The sequence below is a fragment of the Argentina anserina genome, chromosome 5, assembly GCF_933775445.1.
Source record: "Argentina anserina chromosome 5, drPotAnse1.1, whole genome shotgun sequence".
NCBI classification, from domain to species: domain Eukaryota; kingdom Viridiplantae; phylum Streptophyta; class Magnoliopsida; order Rosales; family Rosaceae; genus Argentina; species Argentina anserina.
In genome coordinates, this window is record NC_065876.1 from 18,211,433 (window position 1) to 18,236,393 (window position 24,961).

At 37.0% G+C, this 24,961-nt stretch overlaps 3 protein-coding genes and 1 pseudogene across 5 annotated transcripts; 2 read left to right on the forward strand and 2 right to left on the reverse strand.

Annotated features, from left to right (window-relative positions):
• The first annotated feature begins 5,020 nt into the window (after nucleotides 1-5,020).
• On the forward strand, nucleotides 5,021-5,532 carry LOC126795658 (late embryogenesis abundant protein 31-like). The gene is given in 2 exon segments (XM_050522454.1): nucleotides 5,021-5,291; nucleotides 5,294-5,532. Coding segments are annotated over 2 exon segments (510 nt in total).
• Nucleotides 5,533-6,281: 749 nt separating this feature from the next.
• On the forward strand, nucleotides 6,282-11,867 carry LOC126795659 (DExH-box ATP-dependent RNA helicase DExH3-like; annotated as a pseudogene).
• Nucleotides 11,868-12,795: 928 nt separating this feature from the next.
• LOC126796488 (G-type lectin S-receptor-like serine/threonine-protein kinase SD1-29) lies at nucleotides 12,796-16,125 on the reverse strand. Its single transcript, XM_050523329.1, is given in 10 exon segments — nucleotides 12,796-13,098; nucleotides 13,187-13,337; nucleotides 13,414-13,528; nucleotides 13,531-13,635; nucleotides 14,007-14,217; nucleotides 14,319-14,491; nucleotides 14,617-14,724; nucleotides 14,831-15,061; nucleotides 15,064-16,032; nucleotides 16,035-16,125. Coding segments are annotated over 10 exon segments (2,457 nt in total).
• Nucleotides 16,126-19,894: 3,769 nt separating this feature from the next.
• LOC126796487 (G-type lectin S-receptor-like serine/threonine-protein kinase SD1-29) lies at nucleotides 19,895-24,499 on the reverse strand. 3 transcript variants are annotated; one of them, XM_050523328.1, is made up of 8 exons: nucleotides 24,453-24,499; nucleotides 22,417-23,385; nucleotides 22,240-22,347; nucleotides 21,919-22,115; nucleotides 21,633-21,843; nucleotides 20,989-21,226; nucleotides 20,733-20,883; nucleotides 19,895-20,641 (listed from the first exon to the last, which is right to left on the reverse strand). In XM_050523328.1, the coding sequence occupies exons 1-8, from the start codon at nucleotides 24,487-24,489 to the stop codon at nucleotides 20,339-20,341; spliced, it is 2,214 nt and encodes a 737-aa protein (XP_050379285.1). In that variant the 5' UTR covers nucleotides 24,490-24,499; the 3' UTR covers nucleotides 19,895-20,338. The 3 variants fall into 3 exon arrangements, with proteins under 3 accessions (XP_050379285.1, XP_050379284.1, XP_050379283.1); XM_050523327.1 differs by lacking the exon at nucleotides 24,453-24,499 and having other exon boundaries at nucleotides 21,919-21,974; nucleotides 22,417-23,684; XM_050523326.1 differs by lacking the exon at nucleotides 24,453-24,499 and having other exon boundaries at nucleotides 22,417-23,684.
• Nucleotides 24,500-24,961: the final 462 nt, after the last annotated feature.

A 24,961-nucleotide genomic window follows, 5' to 3' on the forward strand; every position in this document is an offset into this window, starting at 1 on the left:
TTATATATAGAGATAATGATTTCAATTTTTATTCTATGATTTTGGATTTATGCCGTATGTTTTTCTGTGTGGTTAGAGGATAATCTATCTGTAACGACCTTGTAGTTAGGCGAGAACCTCTTCTAAGTTGAAGTGGCCACACACCTATCAAGCTTTCCTAGATGTTGCCATTGCCCCTCCAAGTAAATATAGAACCCTTAAACTGTAAGTCGTCCAGTTCACAAGTTCATCTTTCCAGTTCCGAAATGGATCCACCAACTTTCTCTGTTTGATTTAAAATCTCATTGAAGTCCCCACCCATAACCCACAGATCTTTTGAAAGTTATTTTCATAACTGCTCAAGGCACTTCCATAGGAGCGGCTTATCTTTAGGGTGACCGTAAAACCCTATGAATCTCAACATTTCCCTGAAAGGTTTGATGTGTACAAAATCTAAAAAAATTTCGGAGCTATCATAGAACTCGAGGTCTATATTTCTTTTCCACATCATAACTAAACCCACACATTTTTATAAAGGGGGTAGGGTGTTCGAAGCAGTACTATATCTAAGTCTTTTGAAAAGCAGAAAACTTAAAAGGAAAAAAAAATGTCGTTCTAAAAAAAAACAAACAAAATGTTATAGCACCATACAAAGTTCAATAAATCTTCTTGTGTCAAATTAGAAACCAATTTTGAAATTTTGTTGGTTAAAGTATATATGAAATCATCATACTGAGAATATACTGTTCTTTTAATCTCGTTTCATACTACATCCCATAATATAGCAGGGACATTTCAATACATCCATGGTTGCATCTTCATACTGTTTTAGTGCCACTTCTTCATTCTTCAAATTAAATAATTGCCTCCATCATTCCCCCGCTTTATGCTCATCCACATTATCCTTACCAACCCAGCCATCATATTTGTCATTCTCGTTCTCCTTTGGGAACACTTTAATTGTGCTTAATTAATAGAGATGATCGATGTACAAAGCATACAAAAAAGTAAATATAGAGAACAATAATTAATTTATTACATACAAATGAGAAGAATGATTTATATAATTTAAAATAATTTCTTTTTAAATTATGTCATTGAAGTTTCTTATAATATATGAAAAATGGATGTCAAGTGAGGTTGTGATACGCACAAAATAAACTCGAGGAATTAAGGTTTTCTTTTTAAAAGATGAACTCATTCTGTCAAATGCACGTGCATGCCAAGATTTCCATTACATATCCATCCGTATCACCTCTTTTCATGATAGGACAATGCTTCATGATGCATGCCATAGTGATTGATAAATAGGATAGACGACCCATGTTCGAATACTCCATCCCGATGCAAGATTGAAGATACATTGGCCTCCATAGTTGATGGAGCTTAAAGTGTAAGAGATGAAAACGGAAATCAAATCGAAGATCAAACAGAAAAAAGATTTCCTAATAAGAGAATGAGAGCATTGGATTCAAGGTCTCCTTGCTACCATATAGACTTAATTCCGATATTCTTGAGCATATCTTCTTAATTACTTTATTTTCATATATATATATATATATATATATATATATATGGTTGCTAGGGTTTAAATGGTGTATACCTATGCATGTACGTAGAGAGCTAGTTGTCCTATATATATAAGGAAACACATTCTTTGGTTGGAAAAGGTTTTTGAAGTTAATTAGGATTGTTTTTGCATGGTATATTATTTAATTCTTTCCTAAGTGCACTCACGGTTTTTTTGGGTAAGTTTGTTAAGAAATTTAACCCTAGCTAGGTGGTGGAGCTGTGCATGATATGTGTTTCTTTTTGTAGGAGATATGCATTAAGTAAGGGGAAGAAGTCTATTCTCTTATCAATCGACATTTCAGAAATTGTGATGGAGAGATTATGAGCATATAGAATAGGTTGTGATACCTTGTTATTGACATTGATAAACTCATATCTCTCATATATGATGTTGTGCTCATTATAATAGAGCTTCTCACAAGTTAGCCCGGAATGCTAGTAAGGAGGTCATGTTAGTATCTCTACTTGTGAAAGCTCTAATCTTAATTGCATCATTTATATTTGATTGTGTGCTTAACCAAAACTATTTATTCGTATTTGCATTGTTGCACTTAAGAATCAATGATCTTTGTGATTCAATCAAAATATGTGGACTTGCTGGGAAACGTTCATTTATCTCACGTCCATTATATATACATGCTTATGGGAAAACATTTATGGTAGATCAAGGAGGAAAATAGAGGAAGAGATTATTGCTTAGTGCGTTTACCATGCATCTCTATTTTACATAATTATTGTTTAATCGTTCATACATATGCCTATGTGATATTAAGCATCAACGATTGAGAGAAGAGAGAGAGAGAGAGAGAGAGAGAGAGAAACTTGGGAAAAGAAGTTGTTGCATTAGCTAGTCTCATAGCTTTATTCTGTGTTGATTATATTCATTGAGAATTCGTTGTATTTTGTATTCCCTCTATGAGTTACATATCACATGCATAAATCGTTCGTGCATTTAGATTAAATCGTTCATGCATTTAGATTAAACTTTTTTCACGAAAATTGTAGAGCTCGTCGATACGAATTCGTGGACATGCGACACGGCTAAATCGGAGTTCGTATGGAAAAGTTACGAATCAAAAGAGCGTTTGGGCATTTTTTTAATTTAGTATAAATAGGGGGTTAAATTAAAGAAAACCAGAAAATTTGAAAATTTGAAATCGGGCGGGTACTGTTCATCCTGACCCCATTTCCGTCTCTGGCGCCGATCTCCGATGTCCGGCCACCGATCGACGCGCCACCAGTTCCATTCGAACCGTCTCGTGGTTTCCTGTCGATTCATATCGGTCTCACACCGCACTGACCGCCGTACGCAACACATTCACCACCGCAAGTTTTCAGCCGAAGGTTAACGCCACCGCCGTTGTTTTCCGGCGACTCCAGAGCTCGGGGTTACACCAATCGACATGATTCTTCACACTAGGCATGATTCGATTGGAAGAGAGGATGAACCAGAAGAGAGGGGATCAACCGGGGGTACCGGAAGAGAGGGGATGGACCGGGAGAACCAGAAGAGAATGGATGAACCGAGGGTACCGAAAGAGAGGGGATGAACCGGGGGAACCATAAGAGAGGGGATGAACTGGCAGAACATGAAGAGAGGAGATGAAACAGAAGCGGTATTGATATTATCGAGTCGCTAGAAGAGAGGGGATGTACTAGCATAGTTCCGATAGAGATTAGAAAGGAGATGACTAGTGACTCGCTGAGTGTCGTATGGTCTCGTGTTTACTTCCCGAGTGAAATGTCGTTATAAGTGTAAATTTACACGATTCAATGTTTATAGAATGTTGTATGATAGTTGTGACCCCGTGGTCTTAGTGGGTTGGGCGGTTGCGGTATAGGACGAGCTACGAACTTCAGGGGTCTAATGAGATTAGGTAACGAATATTGCATACTCCGTCATGCATTTTGAATTATATTTATAAATTATGTTGTGGATGTTGTGAAATTGTGGGAGAGCACGGAGGCTCCAGGTGTCGAGGTTGAATTTGAGATATAGTGAGTGTCTTTTTGTGCAGGTAGAGTTTGCTACTTTCAAGGGAGACTATGCCGAAATTTTTGGTATATCTCATTTAATAGTAGTTCTCGCACGATCTGACTCGATATTAAAGTATATTTGGTGCGGGTCCAAAATAACTTTTTGGGAATTTGATGGAGCTTGAGGAAGTCAAGTGGACAGAGGAAAGATTATGTTTGTATGCGGAGGTCCCCATGCTTTCAGTCTTGAGTAGCATTTTTACTTTGTCTCATCTTCATAATCCCAATTAAAGTAGCAAGGGTTATATAAAAATTGGGAAGATATTTTGCTTATGAGCGGTGAAGATGGATCATTGAATTAGTTTCCATCTTGTTCAGAAATTGAATGAGAAGGTTAGATTAGCTTGTCAACAAGATAATAGTCATTACTTGAAAGATAGGGCCTAAAATTCGATATGAGAGGCTGGTTTTCCCACTGAGGTGCTTCTACTCATTTATTGGTGGTTCGTGGAATTCTTCTCATGTGAAAAGTGAGGACCTTGATAACACCCATGTTGGTGTATCTTGCATAAAAGAGTGGTGGAATGTGGGTCCTTTAATTTTACATTATTAAAGATGGTCTTAGTTTATGGAGGCGTTTGTTGGTGATCTGGGCTTATTCTGAAAATTGTTAATCTTTGTTGCACAGAATTTTGTTGGTGGGAAAATCAAGGTGGTACTCTTTGTGCATTTGTTGGCTTTTGTGTGGAGCTATGGTTGCGAAAGAATGAGAGTTTTTTTTTGGTACAAAGAATGAGAGTTTCTTTGGTTGCGGGGAGTTGAATATACTTCGTGATTTATTCTTCCCTTCACATGGTGAAGGTTCACTTGGCTTACATGGCACTATTACAACCACGTCTTCTGAAATTGATTAAATCTCACTTTAGTCAATATACTTCTGTTAACGTTTTTTTGAATGCACGTGGAAGGTAAAAATACAGTTCTTGGTGAAAGGAATCGGTGAGATTAACGAAACCTTCCTGAACAAAGTTCATTTTCTTTTTGCTTGTTGAAGTTCTCCTCTCCAGTAGACCAAGAACTGATGCCGGACTTGGATCGGGAAGACGAAGTCAAAAACCGCCGACCGCCGACTTTTCAATCTCGGTGGCGAGAAATAGCTGGGCGAGGATGACGAAGGAGGGATTAGAGAATTGTTTTTGTCCTTTGCATATAATTGGGTTTGTTCGGTTGAGGATTGAAGTTGAGGATCTGGGTTTTGGTTAATTTCCAGTCATTAATAATTGCAGAACATAAGTCTCATGTTTATGATGCGGAATTGATTATAAAAGTGGTTGGGTTTCTATGTAAACCGACTATGAAGCTTTGAAAAGGAGAAGAAAATTATTCAATTGGATAATTGAAGAGATCAGCAAAGAAGAAAGAAAGAGTAATTGAATTCCAGTATGGTAAGAGAGAGGCACAATTGTCAATCTTGAAAGTCTCTGTTGCACTGATGACACCTGCATGTTCCTCCCAACCAATGTTTCCCCAAACCAAGATCCAAACGGAAAGAGTTGCTGGGCAGGTTGTGGGACAATATGTGGAGCCACCACCTGGGGCGTCTCCGGCAGCAGTAGTTCTTGAGCACGATGCGATCACAATTGGCGAGGCGCTCGAGGCAAATGCTCTCTCTGCCGGTGATAAGCCGATAGACCAAAGCGACGCAGCTGCGATTCAAGCCGCAGAGATGAGAGCCACTGGAAGTAGTGAGATTGTTCCCGGAGGATTGCTGCTATAGCTCAGTATGCAGTTCTGCTAAGTGCTAACGCAAGGGAGGCTGAGAAGACCAAGCTGGTTGATGTTTTAGAGGAAGCCACTCAGGAAATGGGCGGAGACAAAGCGGTGACCCGTGAGGATGCGAAGGCGGTTATAGGAGCAGAGATGAGGAACAATCCTAATATGAGCACTACGCCGGGTGGATATATGCTTGATAAGCAATTCCACCCTAATTTGAAACTAGATTAACAGAGCGTGAGATACACGCGCCGTTAGTGGTCATGTGGGTGAAGGTTCACAGGGTGGACCGGAAATAGTTTTCCTTTGTTTGGCGGCTCTTCAGAGGGTCATCACTGGCAGTCAAGCTCAAAAGAGACAAGCCTTATATATTCTCTGAGCCGTTTAGCACCCTTTTCCAGGTTTTGGGGAAAGAAAGCTAAATTAATGGTGGTTGCTTGTCAATTTTTGAACTGATGGGTGGTTGCTTGCCGTTGACAGCTTTTTTATCATTTGAAGGGAGCAGATTACAGTATTAGGCTGATACCGGGGATTGACCATTGAGCTCTAGGATAGACATAAATTATAATTTTGTGCCATTAATTCTGGTATCTTATTTAATTAGTATTCTTATATGTTTACTTCAAATAGAAATATGACAATCATTTCTAATCCATTGGCACTGATCCGAATAGTGTGGAAAATTGTTGGAGCGTTTATTTTTCATAACATAGTTTTAGATGCCGCATTGTATGTAGTACTGAGCTTAGTAGGAGATGTGGATGCTAGAAAACAAGATGCATACACAAACAAGAATTTGCTAAAATTTTAGTCATCGTTGATATCTTCCATTACTCACTCTTTGAGATCGCCCATACATTGTTATGGGAAAACACCCAAAGTTCCAATGTTTTTCTTTCTATTGTTATGTTTTGCAACATATTGACTAATTGTGGAACACAAAAGGCTGCATATGTAATTTTGATAGTATGCATAAAGCTGGTTTGGTCTCACCTATTTTATGACTCTTACACAGGATGCTCTTAGTAAATCAAGCTTTGAGAATTATAGCCCCAGAGCACGTGATTCATTATCATGTTGGACAGCTGATTGCATAGGATTTAATCTTATCGAAGCAGTTTTATGTCATATATGTCGGAAGGAACGGCCTGGTGCTGTCTTGGTATTCATGACTGGGTGGGAGGATATCAGCTGTTTGAGGGATCAACTCAAAAGCCCATCCTCTTTTAGGTGATCCTAACAGAGTTTTGCTTATAACTTGCCATGGGTCGATGGCCACTTCTGAACAGGTTAGTGTATATCAATATCTGCCTATACATGTGCATTAACTCATGAAGCTCGATAACATTGTATCAATGTGTTCTAGGCTTTTAACATGCTCGAAAATGAAAAACGTTTTGTAAAAATCAATATTGCTTCACCTGCACATGTTTAGCTGTTACTTCGTGTAAAAGAGTGTAATTTGTACATACGATTAGCTTAATTGTTAGGATGGTGATATACCACACAACACAAAAAACTCAGAATTCTGCTTTCTTATTTTTGAGTTTCCTTTGGACGTTTCACTCTAATTCACTGAATTCAGGGACTCCATCTTTGATCGCATCATTAATGTATAGGAATTAAGGTTCTCCTGTATTAGGTGGTTGCTTTCTTTTCCTAAATTTGTTTAGTGTGTGAAGTTTTGATGATCTGTGACGTATCCTCATCATGTGTTCTTGTCCACCGCTGTGTAATCTGTTGTTTTTAATTACACTAAAGTTTTGCTTTCAGAAAAGAAACAAAAAATAATCTCTTTCCCTCTCAAACTTATGGTTTCCTTAAAATGTGTCATATTATTCTCCTTATCAAAACAATTAGTTTACTCTTTATTGTTTGGCCAGCAGTGTAAACTTAAACATAATTAACAATTTGCTTATACTATGTTTACTGATCACATGTGATAGTGCTGCTCAACACTTGTTTCTTACATGATTTGTGTACCCGTGTGGATTTGTCTTCTCTGTTAGCGCATCTTCAATGATAGTGTCATTAAGGGGGTGGTAAACCAGTTCTTATTGCGCTGCTGTTCATATTATAAATTAACAAGATCTTCTGCTGCAACAATGATTTCAGTTTTTTCACTCAGTTATTCTTACTACTAATATTAATGATAATCAAAACCTCACTAGGTTTTGAATAATCCAATAATAATCTATAATCATCAAATATATAGTTCATTGGTAATTTTTTTCTATATATTTTCTGGTCAATATGATTAAAATCAACTGTCTGTTTGTATTGAGGATTAACTGTGGCAGTCAATCTTAGTTATATGTTTCTTTCTCTGACATTAAGTTAGATTTAATTAGGTCTGTTCATTTCCAACTTACTTGATCCCTGGCAATAAATTTTATGACTACTATTGGAGTGCCGGTACAACACAGACATTCAGCAAGGACCAAATTTGTTCCACCATTTGTTGTGCCATCTGTATCTGATGTGTTGTTATCTATCGGCTCCTGTTCACCAGGGAGTACCTTTACAGTTTTACTGTATATTTGAAGTCTGATGGGAAAGTAATCTCCTATTTATTCTTTCAGAATTGTATTGTTTGATAGCAATGATCACTTCTGTGCTGTAACTCCTGTAAGCCGCAAAGGCCCTGGCTCCCAGGGTAGAGTCTTCCCTACTGCTCATTTCTAATGACTTTAGACTTAACTGTTCAATGATGGAGATGACCAAAAGTTAGAAGTGTCCCAAATTTGACAAGGAATAAGGGTTCAAGATGCCCTTAGATATGTTTTTTAAGTCTACTGCTCATCAACTTTCTTTTTCCTGCAGAACCTCATTTTTGGGAAACCGCCTCCTAATGTACGTAAAATAGTTCTTGCTACTAATATGGCAGAAGCGTGCATTACAATTAATGACGTAGTTTTTGTGGTGGATTGTGGAAAAGCAAAAGAAACTACATATGATGCTTTGAATAATACACCTTGTTTACTACCTTCCTGGATATCTCAAGCATCTGCTCGGCAAGTAAGTCGTTGTACCTTGGGCCACTTTACCAGTAGTGTTCTGTATAGCAAAGCACTAAATTATTTGGCATCATAACTTATTGATTCTTTCGTCTTTCTTTTTCTTTTTTAAGTTTCTTTTCCATTTAAAGTTCTCTGCTAAAGTCATCTTTGTTATGTATCTTGTGTGTAAAATTTCATCTGTTCTGTCCTTGTGTTTGAATGGATGTGATTGCTTATGTGTAGTTTAGTATTTTCTTGTCCATAAATTCTAATATGCCCCGGTATATTTGGTAAGCATTGAGTTATATTGGTGAACCGGCACTAATGCTCTCTGTACTGCTTTATATGTGTTTTTTTTTTCTTAATAGTTATTTGCTTAGACTTATCTGTTGAGTATGGGAAGGAATTACTTATGTCGTGCTGTATTGTACCTGGTTGCAGAGAAGGGGAAGGGCTGGTCGGGTGCAGCCAGGTGAGTGTTACCACCTTTACTCCAAATGTGTGTATCATGCTTTTGCAGAATACAAACTTCCTGAACTTCTAAGGACTCCTTTGAATTCTCTCAGCTTGCAAATCAAAAGTTTACAGGTTGGTAGTATAGGAGAATTCTTATCAGCTGCTCTGCAACCACCTGAACCACTTGCTGTAACTCTTGATCATAATGTTTTATGTTATCTGTTTGATGACCAAAATTAATGTCTTGAATGATTAGCATATTATGTCCAAAAATTAATGTCTTGAATGATTATCATATTATGTCCCAAAAAAAAAAGGATAATTATTCAATAGTATGCATGTCTCAGATTTCTGTCACTGTTGTGTTTAGAATGTGGTCCCTTTTGATTGATGGGTGAAGCTTGGTACAGTAGAGTCAAAGTCAAGTCACATTTTGAAGTGACAGACACGAAAGTAAACCAGATCCCTTCTCACACATAAGATGAATTCTGCCTTAATTTGATTCTTTTTTATTTTGTGATATTCTCTTATTTATTCTCATGTATTTTGTTTGTGCTTGTCTGTGGGTGACCTTGCCACAGTAAGATATTCAACTATTTGTATTGGCCTTACTGGGTCTCCGGTTGGTTTAGTAGTTTAAGGGAGTTTACGCATCATTATAAACACATATTCCTTCAAATATCTCCCTGAGGCTTTGTAGGTTCTTAATGTGGATGTCGACCTGTTACAGTCCAGAAAGTGGACTGTTAGTAAAAAGTGATAAGGAATTTTGTTGCATTGGAGGAACTATGAAAGTCCGGGTACAGTTGGATGTTTCTCATCCTCATAGTTGTTATTTGTTACAAGTACATACAATAGTAGGCCTAATACTTCTGACTTCTTCTGGTCCCAAATGCATTCAATTTTATACTTTTCCATTGAGTCAATTAAACGTAACTCGGCAGTTTAAATTTTACAGCTGTTCTATGTGACCTATTTTTCCATTGTCTCAAAGTCAGATAAATATAACTTGGCATTTTAACTTTTACAGCTCATGCTACCCTGTTCATTTCTTGTTTCTTACCTGTGTATATTTCAAATTTTACTATTTTCTTTTTATCACTGATTGACAGGTTCAAAATGCTATTGGATTTCTTAAGTTAATTGGAGCATTGGATGAGAATGAAATTTGACAAATCTTGGTAAGTCTGTGTCCTGATTGAACCTGTACTGCGTTATGTGTAACTAAATTTGTTATCAGTCTTCTAAATTCTCAAATTATTAATTCTCCTCTTTCTTTTGTTTCTTAACAGGAAAATATTTGTCAATTCTTCCAGTAGATCCCAAACTAGGGAAAATGCTGATTATGGGTGCTGTATTCATTGCTTTGACCCAGTTCTTACAATAGTGTCTGGGCTAAGTGTTCGAGATCCATTTCTTTTGCCCCAAGACAAAAAAGATGTGAGTGCAGGATTCCATATGACAATCTGTTTGTGCATTTAAAGTTTGCTCCTTTGCATGGCTAGAAGTGTTTATCTAAGTGAGCTATAGTCTTCGTACTCCGCGTGTCTGTACCATTCAGTTAGCAGGTACAGCGAAATCTAGATTTTCTGCAAAAGATTACAGCGATCATATGGCTCTTGTTCATGCATATGAAGGATGGAAAGATGCAGAAAGAGAAGGATCAGCATATGAATACTGCTGGTGAAATTTTCTCTCTGCCCAAACACTTCAAGTCTCTTCGGAAACAGTTTAGTTATATCTTAAAAGATGCTGGTTTGGTGGATGCGGATGCAAGCATTAACAACAAGCTAAGTCACAATCAGTCCTTGGTCCGTGCAATTATATGTTCTGGACTTCTGGACTCTTCCCTGGCATATCATCTGTAGTGGTGTGATTTCTCCCTTGAAAATTATCATCAGCTCTTACTTGTCAGTTCACTAGCTAACTTATCTCCATATCTGCAGCACCGAGAGACATCCATGTCTTTCAAAACTATGGCTGACGGCCAGGTTCTACTATATGCTGTAAGTTGCTTAGAGCTGGTTTTCGATAATCTACAGATAAAATGGAACTCATTCAAATTATATTCTATTACATTGCAATCTTGCGCAGATCTATAAATACATATAAGTAATCATAGTAAATAATGTTGAGTGAATTTCACACTCCCTAGTTTATGATCCACGCTCCATGGTTCCTTTTTTAGTTACTTAAATTTGTCTTTGGCATGTAACCAAGTTTGTCTTTCAAAAGAAATTCAATCCAAAAGGAGAAGGAGTTGCAAATTAAGGAGTGTGAATTTCATTCTCATAGATTATGTAAATAGATTTTCTACTAATGTTCTTATGTTATATGTAGATTTATGTCTCTTTTAGAACATTCAAGTCTCCAAGTACTTAATTGTATGGTCTCAATTTCAGAATTCTGTAAATGCACGTTACCAAAGAATTCCCTACCCCTGGCTGGTCTTTGGTGAAAAAATAAAGGTTAACACTGTTTTCATACGCGATTCTACTGGTGTCTCTGATTCCATTTTGATCCTTTTCGGTGGTGCTCTTAAACATGGAATCCAGGTTTGTTTTTCAAAGACATTCATCCCAGGGAATTTTCTTGTGATTTTGTGTTCCTTGATTCATTTCTTTGTGTTTTTTTCCTTCGCCCTTGGGCTGGGCATTTGAGAATGTTGGATGGCTATATCGACTTCTTCATGGATCCTAGTTTGATGGACTGCTATTTGAAGCTTAAAGAAGAGCTCAATGAGCTGATTGATCCAAAAGAAGGTGAATCTGGATAGATTTTACTCGAACAATATATCATGCCTCATCCACAGTCCATCCGGATTTGTTATTCATTTTCTTCCTAAATCTTGCATTCAAAGTAGTATACAGGATCAATCTATTGAGAGTCAAGGTAGTTGTTTCTGGATGTGTTGCTATGGCCAAGTTTTGGTATCGGATGGTTACCTGCTTCTTTCTCTATAGCTTTGCACTTTGTGCATTTGCAAGTGTAAACATAGATGAATGGGACATAAAATAAGTGGCTCTTTTCTTAGATTTTTTTGAAATCTGTTAAAATCTTGTTCTTTCAGATGGTGATGACTGGGACATAGGAAAGACTACCTTTACGTGAATCATTATACTTGGGAGACTAATGAAATAGACTTCTTTTTTTCATGAGTTGAGAACCTACTAAGTTTGGCACTTTTGGCCTTCAGTATTTATTCACGTCTTTAGTACTGAATGCATACACGTAAATAATGTTAGTTAAAGTATTTGCTATGTTTTCTTTAGGAACAATGGCAACATATAGGTTTCCATGTTCTGGTATACCCACAGTTCCAGTATTATGTGTCTTCCTAGTGTACCCTGAATTTTGTGAAGAAAAAAATTGTTGTTTTGATTTGGTTCAAAAGAAAGTTGAAAAGACAGTTGGTATTGGTATAGATAATTAGTGCGCAGGATAGCTTAGTAAAATTATGGTTAGAACAGGTTGTGGCATTTTGTCGAATACCAATATATTTCAGTGCAGTCTGCACAAGGAAAAGCCTTTTTATCTCAAATGAGTTGGTGTAACAGCAAGATTCTATATCTGAAAACTGTTATAGGTGGTCTCATGAATCCATTAATTTCATGAAATTTTGATAGAAAACATAGAATGCAGACTTTAATTATTGCTTGTCAGTTATTATTATTAATTTTTCTAGTGATGATTACTAAGTTGAAGACTTTGTGTTCTGATAGTACTTAATATACAAGTTCAAACTTCAAACATAAAAGTTCTCACACAACCAGTTCCTTAAAATGTCAAATTACAAAGCATTAGCTGATAGAGGAAGATAATGGTGCCAACTTTGAGGTTTCGCTCGCATTTAGTCGAATATTCCATTAAACAAGGTTTAATTAGAGCAATTGAAAAGAGGTTACTTGTCAAATATAACTCAACAGTGTGCATTAAGTTTTGTTACTATAAAAGATAAATCTTTTTGATACAAAGTATTATCTACCCCAAAGATAACGGGGGTTGTTACTTGCACCTTCAGTGATATATGGTACGTTGCTTAACGTCTTTCAATCATAGTAATGCTAGCTTCGTTTTTGGAGGAATTAGTATTCTCAGGGTGTGGTTGAGGATGATAAGCTGAGTTTTGGATAGTGACTCCAGGCAGCTTAGGTTGTGGACCATCTTTCTCACTGCTTAGAATTGAAGCTAGATCCACTATGGTAGGTCTATCCGCAACATTGTCCTGTACACAAAGAAGCCCGACACACACGCATGTCATTACTTCTGATGGGGAATATGAATCACCCAATACTTCATCTACTAGCTCCAGTGCCCTGCCTTCATTCCACAAGTTCCATGCCTGAAAATCAATCCCATTAGTAGTCGTTAAGACTTGTTTAATCCCCAAAGTTGTAGCAATTACATTAGGTTTCTGAGTATAAACTTACATACGCTAGAAAGCCTTGTTGTTTGTCATGTAAACAGAAACCAGCATTCTTCTTCCCGCTAATAATCTCCAATACTAAAACTCCAAAGCTATAGACATCAGACTTCTCAGAAAATATCCCACCCATGGCGTACTCCGGAGACATATAGCCACTGCACAGCAAACTCATTAGTACGTATCTAACAAAATTGTTTCTTTTGATTTCTGGCTTATAGAACTGATTCTAACCGTGTTCCAACAACCTTCTGAGTATTTTCTTCAACTATGCGTGCCAATCCAAAATCTGAGATTTTAGGATTCATTTTCTCATCCAAGAGAATGTTACTTACTTTTAAATCTCTTGTATCACCTTCACAAGAGAGTCATAATGGAGATAAAGAAGCCCTCTAACAACACCTTGAATAATATTAAAGCGTGTAGCCCAATCAAGCACTGCTCTCTTTGTCGGATCTAATCAATATTCAATGGGCACAATTAGACTTGTAATGCTATTCTTATTGACCATGAGTACTAAATATTGACATGTGTACTTAGTGAGACATAATGCATATATGAACCGAACAGAAACAAAAAGTATTTGACAGTACTGATGAGATTAAACGAGCAGGCTGAATGTCTTCCTCAGTCAAACTCCTTGGTACTTTTGACTTGACAAATTCAGTTCATGTGAAATTAACACAACTCTATGCTAGCAAGAACTTTTCATGCATCTTCATGTTAAAATGAATACAGGTAAGTATGAGTAAAAACAGTAAAATGCTGCAGATAAAATAACACACTAGCTCATTTAAAAAAATAACACACTAGCTAGTGGAACTAACCGAATAGAAAAGTGTCCAAGCTTTTGTTTGGCAAGAATTCGTAAATCAATAACTTCTCATCCTCTTTAACACAACAACCCATCATCCTAACAAGGTTTTTTTGTTGGAGATTGAAGATTAACATCATCTCATTCTTGAACTCTTCGACACCTTGTCCTGAGCTACTAGATAGTCTCTTTACTGCTATTTTCTTCCCTTCGGGTAGCATCCCCTACACGATTTTCCACATATTAGTCATTGCATCATTGCATGCATAGTCATATCTTGAACCTCAAGACATGCTATATATGTTTTTCTTAGGAAAGAAAATACCTTGTAAACTGGGCCAAAGCCTCCTTGCCCGAGTTTGTTTGTGATGCTGAAGTTGTCTGTGGCGATTAATATGCTATGAAAATCATATATCTTTAGCTCTGCAAAATCATGTTTTCCTATATATTCTCGCAGACCGTCTCTATGTTCCAAGCGTCGTGTTAATTCGGTGTATCCTAATTTTGCTAATGACACTATCAAACACAGAATTGGAAAGGAACAAGGTGCAACATTTGGGTAACAGACAATATAAATTCTTATGATGTGTAAATAATTCAACTTCCTTATCAAATTCTCTTACGCATCTGGTTAGCCCGCCACCTGTGCAAACTGAAGACTACAGCCACCAAGATGACCATAAATCCAATAGTTGTAAGGCTGCCAATTAACTTTATTGGCTTTCCTTTACCTGGAGAAAACAAAAACAAAATATTAAAAATAATTAAAAAATCTAATCAACATACAAATACAGATAAGGCTAGAAGTTAGAATCGTGAAATAGCTAGTAGCTTTACCTAGTTCTGAGTCTGCTAGGCGGACATAAAGATCTACTCCAAGTGATGGTGGAAAATGCTGAATATCAATAAGGTCCTTGTACCAGACCAAACACCCAATGTTATTAACATAAGCATAAGTCAGGCAAGAACAATTATTCAGGCACTTTATCTTGCAGTCCTCAATCTTGTCTGCCGCCACAGAATTCAGATATTCATGAAAATCGGGTACTTTCAATCTTTCCATCTTAGAAATCCATCTGATTCTATTGATGAGACTGATCCCTTTGAGCGTGTCTCACAAGACAAATTTGGTCGTCTCACACAACCTTGGGGCCAGTTTCTTTTTCTCCATTCCTCATTTGACTTGGATTTAAACCCTTTCAAACACTTGCAGATTGGTGATTCAGAAGCTTTGCAAACCCCAAACAGTCCACAGGCACCATAAACGTCACATGGGTTGTTCAATGAGTACGAGTCGAGATACCAGTTCTTGCCACTTACTGAAAAAAAAATTCCCATTATTCCTTCTGAAGATATGTCTACATATCCAAGGAAACCTGGAAGACTATCAAGACTGAAGGAATAATACCTTGTTCCCTGTGTCTCATTATCAATCAGACTATTTGGATTTTGATATTGAGCATTCACATATGAGGGTATGCCAATAAAATTTGATTTATCCCATGGCCCACTTCTCCAGTGAGGAGTAGATCTATTAATCCAAATGAACACTTGCGCTGGCAAATCTGCTGACAGTCCGAGCAAGAATATCCCAGGTGATGGAACATTTTCACTTTTCCAAGATGTCAAGAAATTCTGTTTACCAGAACTTCTATCATATCCCATCAACATGCCAGGAAGTAGTGAGTCACTAGGATTATTATAACTCTCCCACATAACAGCTCCCATAAAAATTTTGACAACAAAGTTTCCATCATCTAAGAGAACTGCAGATGAACAATTATATATATTAGCTGACCAGACATAGCTCTGTTTGCCATCTATGAGTTCCAAATTCCCATTGCTGCCCAATCTGGAAGTAGCCAAGGTGTCTGTAGCTGCAAGAGGACTAACTTTATTAGCCACCCATACATATTTACGAGGAAATATACTTTTGTGCCACAACCCCACATACTTATTAGCAGAATTGTTTGGACTGAAGAAGCCTAATTCGAATATTAGGCTAGGAGAGACTAGAGTTTGTCCCTCTGCTAATGGTGTGAAGGAGTTATGTTATACACTTCCACACCATACTGCAACGGAAGCAAACTAAAGATGAATAAAGAAAACAAACTAACACAACCTAGTTGCATCATCCCTACTTTAAAATGCTAAGCGGAAGAACAATCTCAATAATTTTCTGTTTCACAAGGTTAGCTTGGCTACTGAAAGTGCTGAAAACACCTGAACCACACACCACACAGAATTAAGTGCAGAGCAGGTTTCTTTCAAAAAGAGAAGAAAAAAATGCAGACCATGTAATGCAGAAAATTCAATGATAGTTCTGCCAATGTTTGCAAAGTCATGGCAGACAAATTCGACATTATGTTGAGATGTTAAAATCTCAATAGCATTCAAACTATCTTCTGTATGTTCTGGACTTTTGGTCACTAGCTTATAGTAACATTACTAGCTTATAGTAACATTCAAACTTAAAGTGAAAGTTTTCAACGAGTGACACAATCAACAATTGACTATTTGACTTGAACCTTATGTTTTGGAAGTAAACTCCATCCCTTAGAGAGACCCAGAATTAAGCAAAGAAACCATATGGTAGGTAGATTCAGCAGCAAACAAATTCGAGAAAAGTAAGTGAAAGCCCCGTAAATATCACCCATGACTGAAACCAATCAATCTTTACATGACAGAATCTTAAAACCCATCATCATTATCATCATCATCATCATATCACCATGGCAAACAGCTGGAATAAAACCCAGTAAAATTTGATGTAAAAGATTCAATCTTTGCAGTGTTCAGATATTTTTAAAGTAGAAACAGTCAAGTACCTGAAAGGGGTCAAGCAAATCCTCTGGCTTTTCATCTTCCTCTTCATTTTTTTCGTATTTCGCATAATAAATTACTGAGGCGATAAACTGATGATGATGATTTAATCCGCTACCTAATAATCCAATATTGTAATTTGTAAACGGGGTGCCCCACTGTTAGGACCTTTTAGTAGTAATTACTAATGTTGGCCTTACATTTATGTGGTAGCTGGTCAGGTTCTCTTAGTGTCGGGTCTCTAGAGTATGTTCTGAGCTTGAGCTATATAACCAACTTCTATTATAAGAAGAAAGCTATAAAATGAATATCAAACTTGCTCATTTATCTTCTCTTTCAATCTTGTTTAAATTCCTGTTTTAATTTGTTCTATGTTCCTTTAATTCTCTTGTTTCAATTCCTAATGGATTACGATCCTATCAATTGGTATCAGAACCAGGTCTGATTGGCTTCTCAACTCCCACCATTTCCGTCCCACCCTCCGCCCACTTTTATCCGCCGCCGCCACCACCACACTTTGCACATCCATTCTATTCGACATACCCACCACACTCTCTTTCACCTCATGCTCTTCCGGCACCACATCCCTTTCCGACAACAGTAGTACAAGACATCCTTAGTCAGCTTGATGCTATGCAGCAAACTATTGTCGATTATGGTAACAGTTGCAAGGAGGCATTTCGTCGGTCTCAGGAACGTCTCTCACAAACATCTCTCACCTCAAAATTTCCCCACCCAACCACTACCCACCACGGTACTGCTACTCCTGCAATTACCCAGTCCATAACTCGGGTTGCTTCAACTTTCCCAAATCCTCAACACCAGTCACACAAACCAACCTCTCCATCGCCCTCAGTCCCAATTTTCGCCCCCCAACGCCCATTTCCAGATCCCAAATCCTTTTCTCTCCAACAGAGATCGTTCAAGAGTGTCGGACATTGACTCGCCTTCGCCGCAACAGGTCGCGTTTCCAAAAAGAACCAACACCCACATCCTTACTCTGGTCTGGGTAGCTACTCCCGATCCAAACTGAACCGCAAACGCCGTGCTTGGGTCAATAAAGCTTCCAATGGCGGTGCCCTTCTAGAGGTGATGACAGAGATGGGTGAGCTCGGTGTGGGTCCACATAATCCGACCGCTACATCGAACCTGTCGGCGACACACCCATCTCTTTCGCCCATGATTTCTAATGTTTCCGAGTACCATGAAATAAGCCTAAACTTAGCGAACTCCAAAAGCGACGCCACAGTCGTCTCTGAGGGCCGTACGACTGTCGTCGTCGTCACTAGTACCTCCAAGCTCGACCGCGAACTTGCTAGTCTCACCATCGTTCCAACATTTCAGTCACCCGTCTCATCAGTTGTGCCACAACCCCAACTCACAGACCCACCTTGAAGATTTGATAAAACCATCAGGACTCAGGCAAAAGGTACCAATGACTGAAGCGGATGCAAATTTGTTGCAGCTTGGGTCACTATCAGCTTTTACAATTGCTCCGTCTGTGTGGTCGGTGGAGACATCATCAGCTTCAACTACATTCGGAGGTAGCATTCCAATCTCGGAGAGCTCACATTTTACTCTTTCACATGGTGAAGTGATTTTAGGCTTGGATGATGCTAGTTATGTTGTTAAGGCATCTGAAACGAGTAGTGAGGATAATGATGTTGTTGTTTTGGTTGAGCCTGGCTTCTTGGATGGTGATACTGGTGAAGCTAATTTTAGTCCTGTAGTAATATATGAAACCCTGCAATTGCATACTGAAATGGAGTTAGATGGAATCTGGCGACAATGGAAATCTACAGCTCATTCCTTGCTTGCTAGTGCACAGAATGCAAAAGAGTTGTTTTTAACTCCTACGGCAGGGCTGGAGCATAATAATGAGATGAGGATAAGTCGTGTTACTGCAGCTAGGATGTGGCAATGGCTATTTCATTGCTTCCAATTATGTTCAGTATATGATATCACCCACATACATAGTTGTTTTATAAATTACATTACCGTAAGGTCAATTAATCTGATGGCAAAAGCATTACATAGTTGTATAACGTACAAATATTTACAATTAATTAAATAAAATTATCACATTAAAATTACTATCATTACAATAATTTATTTAAAAAATTGTAAAATATTGTAAGTGAAGTAATTATCTATAATAAAATTATAATTATTTAAATAATAATTCGATTGACCACAATGATAAAAAATTTGTAGTCATATTTGTAAATGTAGATATCATATACTGAAGGCAAAATTGCTAAAATACACCTAAAATTTGGCTGAAATTGTCAATTTGCACCCCATCTTTTAAATTTAATCGTTTCTATCCAATTTTATGTCACATGTCATGCACATAAGGAGTAATGTTGTCATATTCTATTTATATTTTTCTTTAAATATATATATATATATATTATTTAAAAGGAGGATTATTTTTAATCAAATTATTTATTTACATCTTTTTTCTACATACTTAACCCTATTTGAAATTATATATTCAACATACCAACTCATTCAAATATAGTGTATTGTGTATATATATACATACATTTATATGTACACATTTATTTTTAATTTTCTATGTATTTATTTATATTTTTCTAATATCTTTTAACATACCATATCACGTAAATAATAAATATATTAATCAATAACATGTTTCGAAAAAAACAAAAAAATATAGTATCAAGTGTTCCTCTTAAGTAATTTTATTAATTTATTTTATTATTAAATATGAATAAATATATAATGACAATACTACTCCTCAAATGACTTAAAATTGGATGGAAAACATTAAATTTAACGGATGTGGAGCAAATCGGCAATTTTTACTAAATTTAGGAGGTAAATTGACTCAAATGCAAGTTCGGGATGGAAAACTAATAATTATGACCAAATTTAGAATGCAAATTGACATTTTTACCTATAGTGGTGGGTACCTAAGAAAATTCCTATATGGTTTGGATCGGAATTTGTTACACCGGCCGGTTTTCAAGCTTGTGGAGTGACTCACTTAGGCAAAAAAGCATCCGCCAAGAAGTTGGAAATCAAAACGGCATCTCGGAATGAGTCAATATTGTGGAAGGTATTAAGTTTGTGATCCTAACAATTTGCTAGTGTTTGGAAACATTAGTATACTCCAAGTATTTTTATAGTGAATTCCGGCAGCTTAGGTTTGGGACCCTCTTTCTCGCTGCTGAGAATTGAAGCTACATCCACCATGGTTGTCCTATACATATTTACAAATATGACTACAAATTTGTTATCATTGTCCTATACACAAAAAGGCTAACATGCACACATGTCATTACTTCTGATGAGGAAAATATATCACCCATTACTTCATCTACTAACTCCAGTGACCTCCCTTCATTCCACAAGTTCCATGGCTAAAAATAATCCCATTAATTGTCATTCACACCCAAAATCTGTAGACAACAATTACATTAGGATTTAGAGTATAAACTTAAATAGCCAAGGAAGCCTAACTGTTGTTCATATAAATAGAAGCTCGTATTCTTCTTATCGTCCTCCAAGTATTGTAAAGCTAGCTTCATTTTTGGAGGAGGTAGTGTTCTCAGTGTGTAGTTGAGGATGATAATTAGAGTTTGGGATGGTGAATAGAGGCAGCTTAGGTTGTGGACCATCGTTCTCACTACTTAATATCAAAGCTATATCTTCCATTGTTGGCCTATCCACAACATTGTCTTGTACACATAGAAGCCCCATATGCACATATTTCAGTACTTCTGACGAGGAGTATGAATCACCCAACATTTCATCTACCAATTCCACCCCCCTGCCTTCATTCCACAAGTTCCATGCCTGAAAAATGTTCATATATATGGCTTTAGCTATATGGAATAAACTGCTCATGAATTTACATGTGACACTACAAGTTAAAGTATGTACTTACATAAGCTAGAAAGCCTAGCTGTTGGTCATATATATAGAAGCTGGTATTCTTCTTGCCGCTAATAATTTCCAATACCAACACCCCAAAGCTGTAGACATCAGATTTTTCGGAAAATACCCCACCCATAGCGTACTCCGGGGACATATAGCCACTGCACAGGAAACAGATTAGCCTGTATCTATAAAATTGCTCCTTCTGGTTTCTGGCTTAAACAAAACTGCCATGTGTATATGAAAGTGAAAAATCAGTTATTTACCGTGTTCCCACAACCTTCAAAGTATTTTCTAGACTCTGTGTTCCTTCAACAATGCGTGATAATCCAAAATCTGATATTTTTGGATTCATATTTCCATCCAAGAGGATATTACTGACTTTTAGATCTCTATGAATCACCTTCACATAGGAATCATGATGAAGATAGATAAGCCCCTTAACAACACCCCGAATAATCTTGGAACGTGTAGCCCAATCAAGAACTGGTCTCTTTAATGGATCTAAAATCAAATATTCAGTGCACCAGTTAGAGTGCAACATTACAATCAATAATTCTATTCCATAAACATTACAAGAACCAGTGGTGACACAGGGCCTTCAGCCATTAAACCAAAATGCTAGCTGTAAATTCTAGCTAATTAGAAAAATAATAGTTGTATGAATCGAATGCATAACAGAGATCTCAGACACCAAACAATGTTAGATAGTAATAAGCATATATTAAACTTGCAGGGTACAATATCTTGCTTAGTCAAACTCAAGGACTAGGTAAGATCATCTGGCTTCATTTATAACAACATGCAGGCTTTTGAACAGAATCTTACAAAAAAGATCACAGATGAAAGAATATTAAAGAAGAAAATAAAATACATGCAGATAAACATAAAAACAAATACTGAAACTAACCAAAGAGAAAAGTATCGAGGCTTTTGTTAGGCATAAACTCATATATAAGTAACTTCTCATCTTCTTTAATGCAGCAACCCATGATCCTAACAAGGTTTTTGTGTTGAAGATTGGAGATCAAAAGCATCTCATTTTTGAACTCTTCTACACCTTGTCCTGAGCTACTAGATAGTCTCTTCACAGCTATTTCCTTCCCTTCTGGTAGCATCCCCTACATGATGTCCACAAATTCGTCATTGCATGCATGTCTATACTGCTATGTATGCTAACTTGAGAGAGAAAGTACCTTATAAACTGGACCAAAGCCTCCTTGCCCCAGTTTGTTTGTGTCGCTGAAGCTGTCTGTGGCAATTAGTATGCTTTCGAAATCATATATCTTTAGTTCTGAAAGATCATGCTTTCCTAAATATTCTCTAACATCGTCTCCATAGATCTTAAATAAACTACTTGATTCCAAGTGCGGTGTTGTTGATTCCACATCTCCTATTTTGTAGTTAAAGTATCAAATATCGAGTTGGAACACAACAAGAAGCAAGATTTGGATACCAGAAAATATTAAATTCTTTTAGTGTGCTATATAAATGACTATTTCATCTAACTCTCTTACGATTTCTATTAGCACGCCACCGGTGCAATCCGAAGACTATAGCCACCAAGATACTCAAAAATCCAATAGCTGTAAGGCTGGCAATTAACTTTATCGGCTTTCCTTCACCTGACAAGAAAAAAAATCAAAAACAAACATTGCAAAGAAGTAAAGGTCGCATAAGCTATTATCATTTACCATGTTTTGAGTCTGCTAGTCGGACATAAAGATCTTCTCCCAAAGACGAAAATTGTTGTATATCAATAAGGTCTTTGTACCAGGCCAAACACCCTATTTTATTAACATATGCATAAGCCAGGCAAGAACAATTACTCTGGCACTGTATCTTGCAGTCCTCAAACTTGTCAGAAGCCAAAGAACTCAGATATTCATGAAAATCCGGTACTTTCAATCTTTCCAACTTCCAAAACCCATCTTTTCCTTTTGATGCTACGGATTCATTTGTCTGCGTCTCACATGACAAACTTGTTTGTCTCACACAGCCTCTTGTCCAGATTCTTCTGCTCCATTCCTCATTTGACTTCGGTATAAACCCATTCAAACACTTGCATATTGGAGATTCAGAAGCTGTGCAAACCCCGAAAGGGCCACAGGCACCATAATTGTCACAAGGGCTTTTCCATGACTCCCAGTCAAGATACCAGCTTTTCTCACTTTCTGAATACATTTGCTGCAGTACTCCGTCTGAAGATATGTCCATATATGCAAAAACGTTGTGACCTGGAACTGTGTTTGAAGCTTTTGAGTTATACCTTGTTCCTGGTGTCACACCAATATACTTCGATTGATCCCAAGGCCCACTTCTCCAGTGGGGAATAGATCCATTTATCCAAATGAACGATTGTGGTGGCAACTCTGCTGACAGTCCGACCTTAAATATCCCCAGGGATGGATCGTTATCACCTTCCCAAGATGTCAAGAAAATCTGCTTTCCCAGCATGCTTGGGAGAAGTGAGTCACTAGGATTATTGAAACTTTCCCAAATATCAGCTCCAGTAACATGTTTTGCAACAAAGTTTCCATTATCTAAGAGAACTGCAGATGAACAATTAGATATATTGGCTGACCAGACATACCTATGTTTTCTATCAACTAACTCCAGATTCCCATTGCTGCCAATTCTCAAAGTAGTCAAAGTATCTGTAGCTGCAAGAGGAATAACTCTGTTAGCCACCCATACATATTTACGAGGAAATATGCTTTTGTGCCACAACCCCACATAAGTATTAGCAGAACTGTTTGGACTGAAGAAACCCAATTCAAAAATTCGGCCAGGGGAGACTAGAGTTTGTCCAATTGCTAATGGTTTGGAATTAGTGATCTCATAAACTTCAACACAATAACAATGAGATCTAAGCAAGTTCAAGATCAAGAACAACAGTAACAAAATAATGGAATTCAAACTTCTAACCATCTCTGATCTAAAATATAGACATGCCATCAGACTAAACTTGTCGATGCGAAACAAAATGATAAATATTCAAGCTTTGTTATATAGTTACAGAACATTGGATAATGACGATTGAATGGAGGACTAATGAGCTCCACAAAGACTTAAGGATTCAGGATTGTACCTCTTTGGGTGCAGCATTTAAGAGCAGAATAAGATAGTCACCAACTTCATTAATTGATCTTATGAGCAATCAAGATCAAAGCTTTCCAAGATGGGTACGTCCCAAATTGATCCATTGCATAAGTACCAGAACTATTTGGACTGAAGAAGGCAAGAAGCCAGGAGAGACTAGAGTTAGTAACTAATCAGGGTACTAAAAGGCACCTGGCCACGCAGAATTCAACTTAAACCAGCTAACTGAGGAAGTTCAAAGATAGTTCTGCCAATGCTTGCAAAGTCATGGCAGACAAATTTGACATTATGTTGAGTTGTTATCATCTCACTAAAATTCAAACTATCTCTTCTCTATCTTATCAGGTCACTTTCAGTAACAACATCTGAGAAAAATGATTGAGCTTCAAGTCTAGGAAGTACGATAGTTGCATACTAAAAGAGACCCATATTACATGCAAAGAAAGTATCTGATAGGTAACATCTGGCACCAAGAAATTCAGATTAGGTAAATGAAACCCAGTAAATATCAATGTCTAAAACCAATCAATCTCTCCACATGAAAAAATCACAACACCCAATAATGGTGTAAAAGATTGAAACTTTGTAACAATGATTCAAAAGATTGAAGCTTTACAGTGTTCAGTACCTGAAACAAGGACTGTCGGAGACCCAAAAGCCGCCATTGCGGCTTTCCTTCTTCTTCTTCTTCATGTTGGTTGTGAATGAATAAATATCATCGGCGCGATTAAAAACTTATATTTACCCGAATTTTGATAGAAATCAGAATGAAGACTTTAATTATAGGTTGTCAGTTATTATTATTATTATTATTATTATTATTATTATTATTATTATTATTATTATTATTATTATTATTATTATTATTATTATTATTATTATTATTATTCTCTAATGAGAATTACTAAGTTGAAGAATAGTCGAAGACTTTTTGTTCTGACAAGTACTTAATATATAAGTTCAAACTTCAAACTTAAAAGTTCTCACACAATGAAGTTTCGCTCACATTTAGTCGAATATTTGATTTGGGGAAGAAGTTCCATTTTCAAAAAATTAGCTTAAATGAGGTTTAATTGAGAGTTGATTCCATGCACGGGCCATGAATATACACGGGTAAAAATTGCAACCACGCGCTCC